Source organism: Corythoichthys intestinalis, chromosome 1 (genome assembly GCF_030265065.1).
Source record: "Corythoichthys intestinalis isolate RoL2023-P3 chromosome 1, ASM3026506v1, whole genome shotgun sequence".
NCBI lineage: Eukaryota > Metazoa > Chordata > Actinopteri > Syngnathiformes > Syngnathidae > Corythoichthys > Corythoichthys intestinalis.
The window spans coordinates 6,140,546-6,157,715 of NC_080395.1; the positions used below are offsets into that span (position 1 = coordinate 6,140,546).

At 41.0% G+C, this 17,170-nt stretch overlaps 1 protein-coding gene across 1 annotated transcript; it reads left to right on the forward strand.

Annotated features, from left to right (window-relative positions):
- Positions 1-1,048: 1,048 nt before the first annotated feature.
- snrpa1 (small nuclear ribonucleoprotein polypeptide A') lies at positions 1,049-13,387 on the forward strand. The gene is made up of 9 exons (XM_057832903.1): positions 1,049-1,220; positions 2,329-2,476; positions 2,559-2,637; positions 4,929-4,975; positions 5,060-5,162; positions 10,318-10,397; positions 10,518-10,593; positions 13,044-13,137; positions 13,208-13,387. The coding sequence occupies exons 1-9, from the start codon at positions 1,139-1,141 to the stop codon at positions 13,309-13,311; spliced, it is 813 nt and encodes a 270-aa protein (XP_057688886.1). The 5' UTR covers positions 1,049-1,138; the 3' UTR covers positions 13,312-13,387.
- Positions 13,388-17,170: the final 3,783 nt, after the last annotated feature.

Genomic DNA, 17,170 nt, shown 5'->3' on the forward strand with positions numbered 1-17,170 from the left:
TACCATTATAGGGCTCTAGCGTCCCCAACAGGTGGATGACGTCAGCGGGAGACTGGGCTCATCGGTTTTACTATTCAGCCCATTGAGGGGGAATTATTCAGAACGAGGAAAACGCGACGAAGAGAGACGCAAAATGTCATTGTTTCAGTCTCTCTACTCCAATATTTTTACAGGATATTCTTTTTATCCAAGTATTTTTCCCCATTAGCTAAATAAATGGCTGTTTAGGAAGAGGACGCCTTCACCCGTACACGTCACAGCGCCCTCCTCCTCAATGCAAGACCGAAGCCGGAAGTCACTCATTTTCATGGCGCAGGATTTAAAAAAACTGAATAACTATAGCGATCGCTTCCACACACATCCAAGCGGTCCATATCATTCAGGAGCATAAGTACAGCGTGGATTATGAAATAAACATGCTTTTTCGTGTCACAGGCACTTCAAAGATACCACATAATTGAACAGGCTCCTGTGAACATAGAGCGGCAAGCTGGCATCTGATTGGTATAATGGAGTCATCTGATTATTGTTGCGACATCTCGTTGGTGGAGCTTCTTGGCATTGCTGGTGAAAAAATAAGATAAATAAATCAATCTAATATGTATAATAAAGAGGAAAAATCTAACAACTTTGTGTAGCCCAAAGTGCGTTTTTTCTTAACAAGTCTACTTAAGTAAAAGTAAAAAGCATAGCTTTGTAAAACTACTCATCGAAGTACATCTTTCTCAAAAAGTTACTCTAATAAATGTAACGGTGTACATGTAATGCGTTACTACCCACCTCTGCTAGAATAATAGATCCGCCCCTGGATATTAGCTATATAGTACGTGCAAGTTGTGCAACCGCTGTCACTGAAAAGGGTTCACAAAGGAGCACGTTTTTCGATGAAAAAAAAAACTTTTTGAAAAACTAACATTTAAAGTTAAGAGAAAAGGGAAAATGAGACTTAATTCATGTCATAAAAAGGAAACTAAAGACAAGTTCTAGACGAAAAAAAGTACGTTCTCTTTAAATTGAACCGGAAGTAAATTCGGGAGCGGGAAGTCGATTTCATTTCCGGGTCGGAAGACGCCGCTCTCACATTGTAGTTAACGCGGTGCGTTTAAAAGAAGTCGAGCGTGTTTTTTGTTATTGAAAAATGGTGAAGCTATCCGCCGAGTTAATCGAGCAGGCTGCTCAATACACCAACCCGGTGAGAGACCGAGAGCTCGACCTGAGAGGTAAACGCGCTGCGTCGTTTGTTAGCTAAGCTAGTTAGCCTGTTACGCTAGCTCCTCGCGTGCATTTGCCAAGCGCTAATAGTGTTACCTAGTACTTCCTTTGACGTTTGACTGTCCGAAAGAATCTAGGCAATGTCTCTCTGACCATAAGCGGTGGTGCAATATTGCTCTCGAGTGCTATTAGGTAAAAGAATATGCAAATAACCCCAAAACGACGAACCAAATGCAAGTCTCGTGTTTTTTCCCCAAGAAAAGTGACATTTCAAAACGCTACTTGTCCTACAGTTTTTGTCGAAATTACACGATTTACACATTTAGAAATATTCAGATTGTTGATGGGCACCAAGCTATTATTTTCTTGAGGCAAACGTTTACCGTATTTTTATTTATTTATTTATTTTTTTAATGAACAAAATAGCTTTAGTCGCCATTGCATTGATGGGACATGAAATGATATCAACTAGACATGACCCCAAAATGCCCAAAATTAAATTAAAGTGACCTGCAATCAACAAGAAGTGACTCAATATGATCAGGAAATTTCCCGGTAATACCCTAAAATCAAGAAATTGATGCGTTTTCGACAGAAAATGATCTGGTAATAACTGATCGTGACTCTGAAATGACCCCAGATCAATAGAAAGTTACCCAATATAAACAAGAAGTTGCCCCGTAATGCCTGCAAAATCAAAAGGAATTGACGCGATATCAACAGGAAGTGATCTGATATTAACAGGAAGTGACACGGAAATGACCCCGGATCCAATTGCCATTGGCGCCTTTGTACGTCGATTCAGTGGACAGGAAGAGACCTGAAATAGGAAGTGATCAGTAAAATGCCGCCAAATTGACATGAAGTGACCTAATGTCAATAGAAAGTGACCCAATATGAACAGGAAGTTGGCGCGAAATGCCACAAAATCAAAAGTGCTGTCATATCAACAGGAAGTGACCGTGAAATCCTCCCAAATCAACCAACAGGAAGTGACTCCGTCTTGCAAACAATTTTCCTGTGACAATTTTAAAGACGTGATAAATTCTTTTCTGTTGTATAAGCGTCAGGGATGACAGTAATCCAATTTTCAGACTTTGGAATGGTTTTCCCCAGGTTATAAAATTCCAGTTTTGGAAAATCTGGGAGCTACTCTGGACCAATTCGACACTATTGACTTTTCTGACAATGAAATCCGTAAATTGGACGGATTCCCGCTCCTGAAACGACTCAAAACTCTGCTGCTGAACAACAACAGGATATGGTGAGACACACGTGAAATATAGGAAGGACATTTTGTTCATTTTTGTCCCCCTTGTGGGTTTGATGGATTTTGTGTGTTGCAGTCGTTTCGGAGAGAACCTTGAGCAGTGCCTTCCCAGTCTTCGAGAACTCGTCCTGACCAACAACAACATCCAGGAGCTGGTGAGGTTTTTTTTTTTTTTTTTGATCCGTTGATGATAAGCTGCGTCCAATCGCGTGGTGTCTAGTCATCCTTCTGCAAATGAATCCACCTATAGCAGACGTGTAATCCAAGCGAGTGTGGCAGCGAATGAAATGCTCGCACAAGTGACCAGGAAATGACGTGGGAAGTGACCAGTGAACCAGAAATGACCTGGAAATGCTGTAAAATCAACAGGAAATGACCCAAAACTGCCCCAGAATTCTCAGAAAATGTCCTGTACGTGCCTCAAAATCAACAGGAAATGACCCAAAAGCTGCAGGAAGTGACATGTAAGTGCTTCAAAATTGACAGGAAATGCCTGAAATTAATGGGAAGGAACCAATAACAGGAAGTGACCCAGAAATGCTCTAAAATCAACAGGAAATGAGCCCAGACTGCCCAAAAGTAGTCACATCATGATCTGTAAGTGCTTCAAAAGCTACAAAAAGTGATCAGGAAATGCTGGACATTAACAGGAAGTGACCAATGAACAGGACGTGACCCAGGAATGATCTAAAAATGAACAGGAAGTGACCTGGGAATGCCCCAAAATAAATAGGAAGTGACCCGGGAATACCCCAAAATGAACTGGAAGTGGCCCGGGAAATGATCTAAAATGAACACGAAGTGACTCGGGAATGCCCCAAAAATTAACAGGGAGTGACTCTGGATTGCCCCCAAAATTAACAGGAAGTGACTCTGGATTGCCCCCAAAATTAACAGGAAGTGACTCTGGATTGCCCCCAAAATTAACAGGAAGTGACTCTGGATTGCCCCCAAAATTAACAGGAAGTGACTCTGGATTGCCCCCAAAATTAACAGGAAGTGGCCCAGGAAATGATCTAAAAATGAACAGGAAGTGACTCTGGAATGCCCCAAAAATAAACAGGAACTGACTCGGGAATGCCACATAAATGAACAGGAAAGTGACTCGGGAATGCACCCAAAATGAACAGGAAGTGACCGGGCAATGCCCCAAAAATGACCAGGAAGTGACCGGGGAATGCCCCAAAAATGAACAGGAAGTGACCCGGGGAATGCCCCAAAAATGAACAGGAAGTGACCCGGGGAATGCCCCAAAAATGAACAGGAAGTGACCCGGGGAATGCCCCAAAAATGAACAGGAAGTGACCCGGGGAATGCCCCAAAAATGAACAGGAAGTGACCCGGGGAATGCCCCAAAAATGAACAGGAAGTGACCCGGGGAATGCCCCAAAAATGAACAGGAAGTGACCCGGGGAATGCCCCAAAAATGAACAGGAAGTGACCCGGGGAATGCCCCAAAAATGAACAGGAAGTGACCCGGGGAATGCCCCAAAAATGAACAGGAAGTGGCCTAGGAAATGATCTAAAAATGAACAGGAAGTGGCCTAGGAAATGATCTAAAAATGAACTGGAAGTCATCCGGGAATTGCCCCAAAATGAACAGGAAGTCATCCGGGAATGCCCCAAAATGAACAGAAGTGACCCGGGAATGCCCCCAAAATGAACAGGAAGTGGCCCGGGAATGACCCCAAAATGAACAGGAAGTGACTCGGGAATGACCCCAAAATGAACAGGAAGTGACTCGGGAATGCCCCCAAAATGAACAGGAAGTGACTCGGGAATGCCCCCAAAATGGACAGGAAGTGACTCGGGAATGACCCCAAAATGAACAGGAAGTGACTCGGGAATGCCCCCAAAATGAACAGGAAGTGACTCGGGAATGCCCCCAAAATGAACAGGAAGTGATCCGGGAATGCCCCCAAAATGAACAGGAAGTGATCCGGGAATGCCCCCAAAATGAACAGGAAGTGATCCGGGAATGCCCCCAAAATGAACAGGAAGTGACCGGGGAATGCCCCCCAAAATCAATAGGAAGTGACTTGGGGAAAGCCCCAACACCATCAGAAAATGACCTGTAAGTGCTTCCAAATCAACAGGAAGTGACCTGTAAATGCAGTGATAACAATAAGAAATGACCCCAGCTTGCCCTAAAATCAACTGGAAGTGGACCACAATCTACAGGAAGTGTCCAGTATTTATCGCAAATGCACAGGAAGTGATCCAGAAATGCTTGAAATGGTACAAGAAATGATGTATAGGAAACCACCACAACAGGTGATCTGTAATCAACAGGAAGTGACATGAAAGTTTGCTGAAAGGAACTGCACATTGACAACGATAGAGGTCCAATGAATTGACATGATGTTGAACGCTCTTGTTGGAGTGCCATTGACGGCGCTAGACGTCCAATTCCTTTTGACAAACGGACGTATACGTTGTGTTCCAGGGCGACTTGGAGCCGCTAGCGTCGGTCAAGACGTTGAGTCTGCTCAGGTGAGAAGCGGCAGGACATCGGTTACAGCGGGTGTGGCTCACAGACAGCAATGTTTGTTTTTTGTTGTTGCTTTTTTGGTCCAGTTTGCTGAGGAATCCCGTGACCAACAAGAAGCACTACAGGCTCTACGTCATCAACAAAATCCCACAGATCCGTGTGCTGGACTTTCAGAAGGTCAAGCTCAAGGTGGGTCCCAAAACGGGATACTGTACAAGCATCCAAACGACCGGAATTCTCACGCGACGCGGACTGTTTCATCCAAAAATGACCATTAGCCAAAACCTCATGTTTTATTCATCATATCATTCCGAAATTCATGACACTAAATTTCTATAGTTTTTTTTTTTTTGCTAAACAGGTACAATTCGGCCAAAATTTGCATAAAACATACCCGTTCAATTCTAATGGGCTAAATTTTGATTTCTAATGGCCATTCATTTTAATTGTACAAAAACCTCTATTAATTCTTATTGAATTCCAACCCAAGTGACTCAACAGGAAGTGACCCCAAATGCCCCCAAATCATTAGTGACTCTGGAATGCCTTAAAATCAATAAGAAGTGACCCAATATGTACAAGAAGTCAACCTGAAATAGCACCAAATTAATAGGAAGGGACTTTCAAATGCCCCAAGTCAATAAAAAGAGACCCAAAATGAACAGGAAGTGACCCTCAAATGCCCCCAAATCAGCAGGAAGTGACCCAATATGTACAGGAGTGACCCCCAAAGGTACCCAAATCAACAGGTGATCCTAGAATGCCTCAAAATCAGTAGGAAGTCACCCAGTATTTACAGGAAGTAGCCCTGAAATTCCCCCGAATCAATAAGAAGTGACCTCCAAATGCCCCCAAATCAACTGGAAGTGACCAATTAGGCTACAGAAGTGACCCCTAATGTACCCAAATCAATAGGAAGTGACCCTGAAATGCTTCAAAATTAGTCGGAACCCAACATTTACAGGAAGTAGCCTTGAAATGCCCCCTAATCAACAGGAAATGACGCAATATGTACAGGAAGTGAACCCGAAATGCTCCCAAAATAATACGAAGTGACCTCCAAATGCCCCCAAATCAATAGGAAGAGACCCAATATGAACAGGAAGTGACCCTAAAATGCCCCCAAATCAACAGGAAGTGACCCCAAATGCTCCCAAATTAATAGGAAGTGACCTCCAAATACCCCCGAATCAATAGGAAGAGACCCTAAAATTCCCCCAAATCAACAGGAAGTGACAGTTGATGGCCTCAAACTCAGTAGGAACCCAACATTTACAGGAAGTAGACCTGAAATGCCCCTTTAAATTAACAGGAATGGACCCAATATGAACTGGAAATAGCCCTGAAAGGCCCCTAAATCAATAGGAAGTGACCTCAAAATACCCACAAATCAACAGGAAGTGACTCTGAAATGCCCCCAAAACAACAGGAAGTGACTAAATATGTACAGAGGTGACTCCAAATGTACTCAAATCAACAGGAAGCGACTCTAAAATGCCTCAAAATCAGTAGGAACCCAACAATTACAGTAAGTAGCCCTAAAATGCCCCCAAATCAATAGGAAGTGACCTCGAAATGCCCCCAAATCAACAGGAAGTGACCGTTGATGGCCTCAAAATTAGTAGGAACCCAAAATTTACAGGAAGTAGCCATGAAATGCCCACAAATCAACAGGAAGTGATGCAATATGTACAGGAAGTGAACCCGAAATGCCCCCAATTAATAGGAAGTGACCACCAAATACCTCCAAATCAATAGTAAGCGACCCGATATAAATAGGAAGTGCCCCAAATGGTCCCAAATCATCAAGAAGTGACCCTAGAATGCCTCAAAACCAATAGGAACCCAACATTTACAAAAGTAGCACTGAAATGCCTCTAAATTAAATGGGTAGTGACCACAAAATGCCCCCAAATCAACAGGAAGTGACTCTAGAATGCCTCAAAATCAGTAGGAACCCAACAATTACAGGAAGTAGCCCTAAAATGCCCACAAATCAACAGGAAGTGACCGTTGGTGGCCTCAAAATGAGTAGGAACCCAACATTTACAGGAAATAGCCATGAAATGCCCACAAATCAACAGGAAGTGATGCAATATGTACAGGAAGTGAACCCGAAATGCTCCCAATTAATAGGAAGTGACCACCAAATACCTCCAAATCAATAGTAAGAGACCTGATATTAACAGGAAGTGACCCAAATGGTCCCAAATCATCAAGAAGTGACCCTAGAATGCCTCAAAACCAATAGGAACCCAACATTTACAAGAAGTAGCACTGAAATGCCTCCAAATTAAATGGGTAGTGACCTCAAAATGCCCCCGAATCAACAGGAAGTGACCGCTGATGGCCTCAAAATCAGTAGGAACCCAACATTTACAGGAAATAGCCATGAAATGCCCACAAATCAACAGGAAGTGATGCAATATGTACAGGAAGTGAACCTGAAATGCTCACAATTAATAGGAAGTGACCACCAAATACCTCCAAATCAATAGTAAGAGACCCGATATTAACAGGAAGTGACCCAAATGGTCCCAAATCAGCAAGAAGTGACCCTAGAATGCCTCAAAACCAATAGGAACCCAACATTTACTAAAAGTAGCACTGAAATGCCTCTAAATTAAATAGGTAGTGACCACAAAATGCTTCCAAATCAACAGAAAGTGACTTGATATATCCAGGGAGATACCCTGGAATGCCTCAGAACAATCAGAACAGGAAGAGGCCCTGAAATGTCTCAAAATCAGCAGGAAATGACCGAATATGAATGGGAAGTGACCTTCAAATGCCCCCAAATCAACAGGGAGTGACCCAATACGAATGGGAAATGGCCCCGAAATGCCTACAGATCAACAGAAAGCAGAACAGTAACAGAAAGTGACCCGCAAATCCCCCGTACTAACAGGAAGTAGACCTAAAGTAAACAGGAAGTGACCCCTGTCATACACTTGTGTGCTAGGAAAATGAAGACGGCACATTTTTCAACAGGTTGACAGAATTTTGATGTATCCAATTTTTTCTCCAGCGTCATCTTATTGCCGTATTTTTCGGACTATAAGTCGCTTTTTTTCATATTTTGGCTGGGGGTGCAACTTATATTCAGGAGCGACTTATGTGTGAAATTATTTACACATTATGATATCATTTCACATGTTATTTTGGTGTTTTAGAGTGACACTGATGGTTTGGTAAACTTTTTAGCATGTTGTTTATGCTATAGCTATCTGAATAACTTAATAGCTATGGCCACGTTCGCGTTCTGCCTTTGGCAATGTGTGTTCAATCGTATTAATGAGTTTTTTTATATTGAAATGTATGCTTTTAGTTTGTGGCGCTTTCACGCCCAATTGGGGGCGCACTCGCACTTGTTTACGCGAAGAAGAGCGCTGATACGCCAGAAGAAGACGGACAGCTATGCAGAGTTTGAGCGAGTGGGCGAGAGAGAGAGAGAGAGAGAGAGAGAAACACGGCTGCAAACCTACATTCATGGTTTATGCTTGTAAAATATCTCTACAGAGGCAACGCCTGTGTGTATCATCTTTTCTGTTGTTGTTGTGTGTTTTCCACATGCGATCGGACACTTAGAGCCAGTTGTGTGGTTGTTTGAACCATGTGCTAATCCTAGCGAACGCATGCTAACGGTTTGTGTCATTGCTGTAATAGCAGCTAATTATCATTTATTTACGTTGATGCGAACTTGTTTGGTGTCGAGGACGAAATTGATTTGTATTATTTCTATTGTTAGTTTCACTCTTCAAATGATGGTGTCATAACGATGGCCAAAATAAAGTCAGCAAATTATGCGGATGTCAAGCATCGTCATTTGGGAGTTTAGCTCGCTGTATAGCCAGGACTGAGCCGTAGCGTCCTGGTGAGGACAGTATATTTGCATTTCGTTGTTCATGCATCATGTAACACTATTAGTGTTGCAACGATTAATAAATTAACTCGAGTATTCGACTAGAAAAAAAGATTCGAATTGATTTTTGCTGCTTCGCGTATTCGTTTAAAGTGGCGTTGTAATGGTTTGTTTTTGAAAGTGTTTGCATTTTCATTGATTTGGGTGGATACACTGCCCTCTATTCTGCCATATTTTACATGGCCAAAACCAGCTGTTCCCTGTTAAGACCAACATAAGATAGTTGTTTGTTTGAGCTAATGTTTTTTAATCCATTGCAATTTAGTTTAAAGGTATATATAGCCAGTTTTTGTGGGAATATGTGTCTGAACCATTTTAGGGCATTGTAAAAAAAAATATTTTATAGCATTTTAGCTAGTGGACTTTTGCTATGTAAGTTAGCCAATTGTTCTTTTGTTGTACTATGTAGACCCTTATTATATGTATATATTTTTTTTTATACAGTTTGAGGCCCAGCTCAGGTATTTTATTTTTTTCATGTTTATCTGATTGCTCGATTATTTGAACTAACTAGTTCATCGATTAATCGACTACTAAAATAATCAATAGCTGCAGCCCTAAACATTATCATATCTACACTTATTCAGCATGTTCTCTAATGTATTTTTATATTAAATTTAGGGCTGTCAAAATTATCGCGTTAACGGGCGTTAATTAATTTTTAAAATTAAATACGTTAAAAATATTTCAGTCAATTAACGCACATGCCCCGCTCAAACATTAAAATGACATCAGTGTAATGTCCGCTTGTTACTTGTTTTTTGGTGTTTGGCGCCCTCTGCTGGCGCTTGGGTCCAAATGATTTTATGGGCTTAAGCAGATTAAGAAGATTGAAAATTTTACAAATTTTAATAAAACGAAAACATTAAGGGGGTTTTTAATATAAAATTTCCATAACTTGAACTAACATTTATCTTTTAAGAACTACAACTTTTTCTATCCATGGATCATATAAGAGAATGTTAATAATGTTAATGCCAGCTTATTTATTGTTATAATAAATACAGTACTTATGTACCGTATATTGAATGTATATATCCGTCTTCTCTCCATTCTAACAATAATTTACAGAAAAATATGGCATATTTGATAGATGGTTTGAACTGCGATTAATTACGATTAATTTTTAAGCTGTAATTAACTCGATTAAAAATTTTAATCGTTTGACAGTCCTAATTAAATTGCCTTTCAAGATGAAATATCTGTTCGATGTGTTGGATTTCATCAAGTAAATTTACCCCAAAAATGCGACTTATGTTTTTTTTCCTCTTCGTTGGGCATTTTATGGCTGGTGCGACTTATAGTCCGAAAAATACGGTAGACTGGCGGTCAAACGTTTTGACCATTCAGTAGGATGAGAAAGTGTCTCCAAACTTTTGAGCGGCGACCTATTTAACCTGACACGTCTGCTTGTGGTCGCAGGAACGCCAGGAGGCGGAGAAAATGTTCAAAGGCAAACGCGGCGCTCAGCTGGCGAAGGATATCGCCAAGCAGAGCAAAACGTGAGCGCGGCCAGCGGGGCGTGTCTCCTATTTGACTGGAGGACAGATACTACACTGGGGTCAGAGTCACGAAGCGGGCGGTGGCCAACGGGGCTAACTGGGCTTATTCCCTCCTCGCAGGTTCACGCCCGGAATGGCGGCGCAGCTGGAGAAGAAGAGGACGGGCCCGTCGCAAGCTGACGTCCAAGCCATCAAGGTAAAACCCAGCAGTCTTTTTGGTTTGATATTGACCATCGCTGCGTTCGTCGGCTTGTATAGAAATGGCCTGAATGGGTGCAGCCAGACGATTAAGAGGAAGTTGTGTAAAGTCAAAATGAAGTGACCCGGGTATGGGTCCAGGGAAGCATCTGGGCCGCGCCCTTGCGCCATTTTCGCATTTTGACAGCCACTGGTGCAACTTTGTAACTCCACTGCGCCAGCACTGGCACAAGTCTATTACGATTAGCCCCTAAAGTTAACCCTTTAACACCGAACGTGTCGGATGCGACACGTTTACGCATATCATCTTTGAAGCCTCGTAACGCTGTAATTACGTCACCCACGTGCCCCTGGTTGCTCTCGTTTGAAAGTACGGAAGTTGATGTCCACACCAGTTTTTATTTGAAGTCAATCGACCAAGAAAAACGGGAGATAATGTCATTTGAGTTTTATAGTTTTATTGCACTCATAAATGTGCATTAAAACGCTGCATGGACCATGTATCTATCTCCATATTTCCATCATTTCTTGTCCTTTTTCAAAACCGAAGCAGCACAAAAGACTACATATCCCAAGAGCCGTTCTGATGTCAAGAAGGACGAACCGAATGTGATCATTTTTAATAAATTTCCGAACGAGGCGCCAACTAATGAAAGGCAGGCATGCCACGCAAGCAACGGCCGGTTAGTTTGAGCGAGCGACTTTGAAACGTGCAGAATGAATCGAAAACTAAATTTAGCGCAAGCTAATGCATTATTTCATCAACTAAAGGAATAGGATGAGCTCTAATTGTCATTGTTTTCCTCGGATCAGTCGGCGTCTCAGCGAGTAGAAGTGACAACAGCGCGCAAACGGCGGATGAGTAGGCTGTGTGACGTTGTATGTGACGCAGCTTAGTGACATGTTCAAAAACAAAACTTTATTGAGTGCGCAAACAAACAAAAAAAACTATTGGGTCGCATGCCTGAAAAAATTTGAATTGAACTGAACTACTTGTCAATATTTTTGAAAATGCTTTTTTTTTTTCAATGTTATTTTTTCTTCACTACGAATCTTTTCAATTTTTATATAGATGTGTGTTCGAGAAGCTTGATTGCATGTACATATATACCTTTGATAAGGTGATGGGTACAATACCTAACTTCACAAAGAGATATCCTCCAAACCAGGGGTGCTCAAAGTTTTTTGCTCCAAGATCTACTTTTAAATGAGACAACCTCCCGCGATCTACTTTAATAGAGGAGGGTGAACTAAAAAAAAAGAAAAACATTTAAATGTACAGTTACAGTAATTATGCTTTGTGAGCAACATATGAGGTTATGTTGCTCACAAAACACAAATAACTGTGTACATTTAAAAAAATATAAATAAAAAATGGACGGTAAATTATGTTTGCTCACATAATTAACTATGTACATTTAAAAAAACAACAACAAAAAATATATATATATTTTTTAATTATAATTTTTTTTTTTTTATGCTGCGAGCTACCCACACTAGCGTTGCGATCGACTGGTCCAAACCCTTGTTGTGTTGTGTTGGATAATATATATTTTTAAAAAATTCTATTTTGCACTGTATATAACATGTTTTGACCATAGTATGTGTGAAGGCCAAAAACGCCTATTACCATAGCTGCTGTTTGTGTTGAATTGTCAAACATAAAACCAATCAATCTTATTTTTTTCTACTGAATGTTTATCCTAGCAAGTTAAATAAATAATATCAAGCTTCAAAACGGTTGGTCGAGCATGTTTGGTTGTCATTGGGACTTCAACATTACAAATTTTGAAAAAAGATTTGGGGATTTTTTTTGTCTTTTTGGGTCCAAAATGTGGATTAAAGTTGGTCAGTGAAAAAAACAACAGTTTGGACATGAAGTTCAAGGTATCCTGAAAAAAGGGACCCAACTTGGCCATTGTGAACAATTTTTTCTTTGAAATATAAAGGCAACATCAAAGGCATGCAAATTCGGCCAAAATAGGCTTAGGTGTTAAAGGGTTAACATGAAGTGACAAAGAAGTAGCCCAAATTGAACAGATAGGCCGGTATTGGCCAGTATCGGATCGGAAGTGCAAAACAATATCGGTATCGGATCGGAAGTGTAAAAACCTGGATCGGGACATCCCTAATATTGAGTATTGAATATGTGTATTTTTCTGTTGTACTTACACAATATTAAGACGAGTGTCTTCCCATAAAAGCAAGAAAATATAAAGTCTTGTGGTTTATGGAAGTGCATTCATTCTTAGCTGGCTGTCGGGCTGTGCAGAAGTGAAACGCACTGTTTTGTTTGTCATTATGAAAAATCTGGTGGGATCAAAGGCAAAATCTATGTTGAATCCACCACTAGTTTTTAAAAAAAAAAAAAACCTCCAGGTGTTCAAAAAACTTCACACACAAAAATGGTTTGCAGCAGAAGCTAAACGTGTGTCATCTGTCAATCAGAACGCCATCGCTAAAGCGACGTCTCTGGCTGAGGTGGAGCGCCTAAAAGGATTGCTGCAGGCCGGACAAATCCCGGGACGCGAAGCGACGCAAGGTTGAAAACGCCGCATCGTACTGCGCTCTCCCCGATCATCCGGCTGACTACTGTTCTTCTGCTCGTGTAGATGGAGCGGAGGAAGAAGAAGAGGAGGAGGAGGAAGAAGGGCGGACGGACGCTCAAGGGCGAGAGGAGAACATGGAGGTGGACGCTCACCTCAACGGATCGTGAACATGTTTCTGGTCTTTTGGTTTGGACTTTTATCGTGCAAAAATGACAGTAAAGTTGAATTTTTTTTTTAATCTTGCAGTCTGGCAAATGAGTTTGTCACTAGCAGACCTGGCGTCCAATCATCCTTCTGTGTTCAATTGAAATGAGTCACTAGCAAATTTACATTGATCAAATCATAATAATTTTTATCATGCAAATAAGCTAGTTACGACTTGATTTTGAGGTCAACTCATTGGCTATAGTGGGAAAGTTTCCCCTACCAATATGGCCGCGCTGAGCCTACCATAAATGGCAGCTACTGAGTCAATAGCAGATATTTTTACATTGATCAAATTTGTAAGCTAGTTAGGACTTGATTTTAATGTCAACTCATTGACTTTGGTGGGAAAGTTGCCCCCACCAACATGGCTGCGCCGTGGCTCCTTAAATCCCAGATACCATTGATCAAATTATAGACCCTACTCACGTGACGTCACAGCCACGCCCCTGCACCATGTTGTCCGTATACTCGTCATGTTAATGCATTAGCACTCCGTAAATTCCTCCTGTTATGGCGTGTTTTTCTGCTCGTTAACATTAATAATCAAAAGGGTGAAGTCGTGTGTGGCGGTTGGTTGCAAAAACAGAAGATAGACGGAGATACTTGAAGTTTTACCCGGAGAGGAGAGCGAGATGGACTGCTGCAATTCGATGAGAAAACTGGGCTCCAAACGACTACCACAGATTATGTAGTAGTCATTTTATATCTGGTAAGATCAATCAATCAATCAAATTTATTTATATAGCCCTTTACAAAACCCGAAAGGCCCTCAAAGTGCTTTACAACAAAACATGGCTCAAGATAAATAAAAGGCAGGAAAATATTATACAATGACATTTTACAAAATAAAACAAAGAGCGCATCGCAATAAAATTCCAGCGAGTAAAACAATAAAACCGATAACATCGAAAAAACATTAAAAAAGCCCTTAAGCTAATAAAACCAGGCTATCCTAATCTTTGTAAAAGGCTAGTCTAAAAAGGTGTGTTTTTAGCCGAGACTTAAAAAGACCTACATCCGTGGTGGTGCGGATTTCGGGGGGAAGGCTGTTCCACAGCCTGGGGGCAGCAACCGCAAAGGATCGGTCTCCCCACTGTTTAAGTTTTGACCTTGGAACATCTAAAAGAAGCTGGCCGGTCAAGCGAAGAGTCCTGCCAGAGTTACGAAAAGTTAAAATTTCCGATAGATAAGATGGAGCCTGGCCATTAATAGAATTAAAAACAAACAGTAAAAGTTTGAAATCAATTCTAAAATGGACTGGAAGCCAGTGGAGTGATGATAGCACGGGGGTAATATGCTCACGTCTAGGTGTACCTGTAAGATGCATTTAATATATATTTAGAGGGTTTTGGGCTGACAACCACAATTAAGATCATTGCTAGGCTAATCGCCGACAACATACACTCAGACGTTGTGAATGAACTACCTGAAAATATATAATTATAAGGGGATAATCAGACAGCTGTCATACAATTAATTTACAATTTCACTATTGAGGTCAAAAGCCCAAAAATAAATTCAACTAGGGACAATCTGGAGTAGTGCTATCGCACTTCATATTTATTACATATTATATATGTATGTAGTGAGAGTGCTATCGCTAAACCATATAAACATTAAAAGCCCTAGCTCCATTGACAAATGACATGAAATACATTAGACTTGACAGTGGATGTTAGCAAGAACAAAAGATTTTGAATTGAAAATTTCGTAACTCACCTTCCGAGCACAAGATTCCTGCCGAATTTTCGTGTACGAGGACCTGTTTCACCCAACCAGCAACGTAGCATTTATAAGCCTCCAAGCTCTTAAAGTTTTTCAAACTTTCGTGATAATAGGCTGATTTTGTGTGGACAAGATAGTTGTAAATATCAGGGTCAGGCAAAGATGGGGAAGACAGCGGGTCGAAAAACATTGATTTTGGCATCAAATACGGATCTGGCGAATGGATAAACTGAAGCTTTTCCACGTAAAGCCTTTTATGCAACGCATCCAATGAGTTTACAGCGTCAGATAACACCGGGGCTTCCATGAATTGCTCTATAACTTGCACGACTAATTGAAAAAAATGAGAATAGGTCTAAAAAATAGGTACAATATGGCGGCCGGATACAGCGACACGTCATTTTGTGACGTAGGTGAGTAGGGTCTATATAAGGGGAAATAAGCTAGTTAGGACTTCATTTTCAGGTCAACTCATTGACTTTAATGGGAAAGTTGCCCCTACCAATATGGCTGCGCTGAGCCTACCATAAATGGCAGCTAGACCCCGGTGACGCTACAATATATATGCTCACTCGCCACCCTGTGGTCTGGGGTGTGAATTACAACCTGTCAAAATGACGGACGGACTTCAGTTTTTTCCATCACCGTTTTAAAAAACCGGTCAACGACGGAAAATATTCGGTTAACGCGACCCCTGGCCTTGAGCCTACCATAAATGGCAGCTACTGAGTCAATAGCAGATATTTTTACATTGATCAAATTTGTAAGCTAGTTAGGACTTGATTTCAATGTCAACTAATTGACTTTGGTGGGAAAGTTGCCCCCACCAACATGGCTGCCTCGAGGCACCTTAAATCCCAGATACCATTGATCAAATTATATTTATAAGGGGAAATAAGCTAGTTAGGACTTCATTTTAATAGTAACATATTGACTTTGGTGGGAAAGTTGCCCTTACCAACATGGCTGCCTAAGACTCCGTAAATGGCACCTATTGAGTCAATAGCAGATGTTTTTACATTGATCAAATATTTTATTAGCTAGTTAAGACTCATTCAACTCATTGACTTTGCTGGGAAACTGTTCCCTACAAACATAGCCGCCCTGAGAACCCATCAATGGCAGCTACTGAATCAATAACAGGTGCATTGACATAAATAAAATGAAAAAAGTTAAAATTTCAATGTCAACGCATTGACTTTGCTGGGAAAGCTCTCTACCAACATGGCCACCCTGTGGCCTGGTCAATTGCAGGTGCTTTTAATTGATCAAATTTTATTTTTTATAAGGAAAATAAGCTAGTTAGGACTTAATTTTGAGGTTAGCTCACCGACTTTGGTGAGAAAGTTGTCCCTACCAACATGGCCGCCAGCAATGGCAGCTGCTGAGTCGAAATGCGTTTTTAACTGATAAAATAGTAACCTTTTTTTTTAAAGGAAAATAAGCTAGTTACAACTTGATTTTGAGTTCAGTTTATTGACTTTGATGGGAAAGTTGCCCCTACCACTATGGCCGCCCTGTGGCCTGGTCAATTGCAGGTGCTTTTAATTGATCAAATTTTAATTTTTATAAGGAAAATAGATAGTTAGGACTTAATTTTGAGGTTAGCTCACCAACTTTAGTGAGAAAGTTGTCCCTACCAACATGGCCACCAGCAATGGCAGCTGCTGAGTCCAAATGCGCTTTAACTGATAAAATTGTAACCATTTTTTTCAGGAAAATAATGTAGTTACAACTTGATTTTGAGGTCAGCTCATTGACTTTGATGGGAAAGTTGCCCCTACCAGCATGGCCGCCCTGTGGCCTGGTCAGTTGCAGGTGCTTCTAATTGATCAAATTTTATTTTTTATAAGGAAAATAAGCTAGTTAGGACTTAATTTTGAGGTTAGCTGACTTTGGTGAGAAAGTTGTCCCTACCAACATGGCCACCAGCAATGGCAGCTGCTGAGTCAAAATGCGCTTTAACTGATGAAATTGTAACAATTTTAATGAGGAAAATAAGTGAGTTACAACTTGATTTTGAGGTCAGTTCATTCACTTTGATGGGAAAGTTGCCCCTACCAACATGGCTGCCCCCGAGACCAATTTGGTCCA

What these genes read in the sequence shown, in the direction of transcription:
- snrpa1 (XM_057832903.1), top strand. Translation starts at nt 1,139, where the DNA reads ATGGTGAAGCTATCCGCCGAGTTAATCGAGCAGGCTGCTCAATACACC. An exon ending in AAGACGTTGAGTCTGCTCAG is followed by an intron (nt 4,976 to 5,059) that starts GTGAGAAGCGGC and finishes TTTTTGGTCCAG; the next exon opens with TTTGCTGAGGAATCCCGTGA. An exon ending in ATCGCCAAGCAGAGCAAAAC is followed by an intron (nt 10,398 to 10,517) that starts GTGAGCGCGGCC and finishes CCCTCCTCGCAG; the next exon opens with GTTCACGCCCGGAATGGCGG.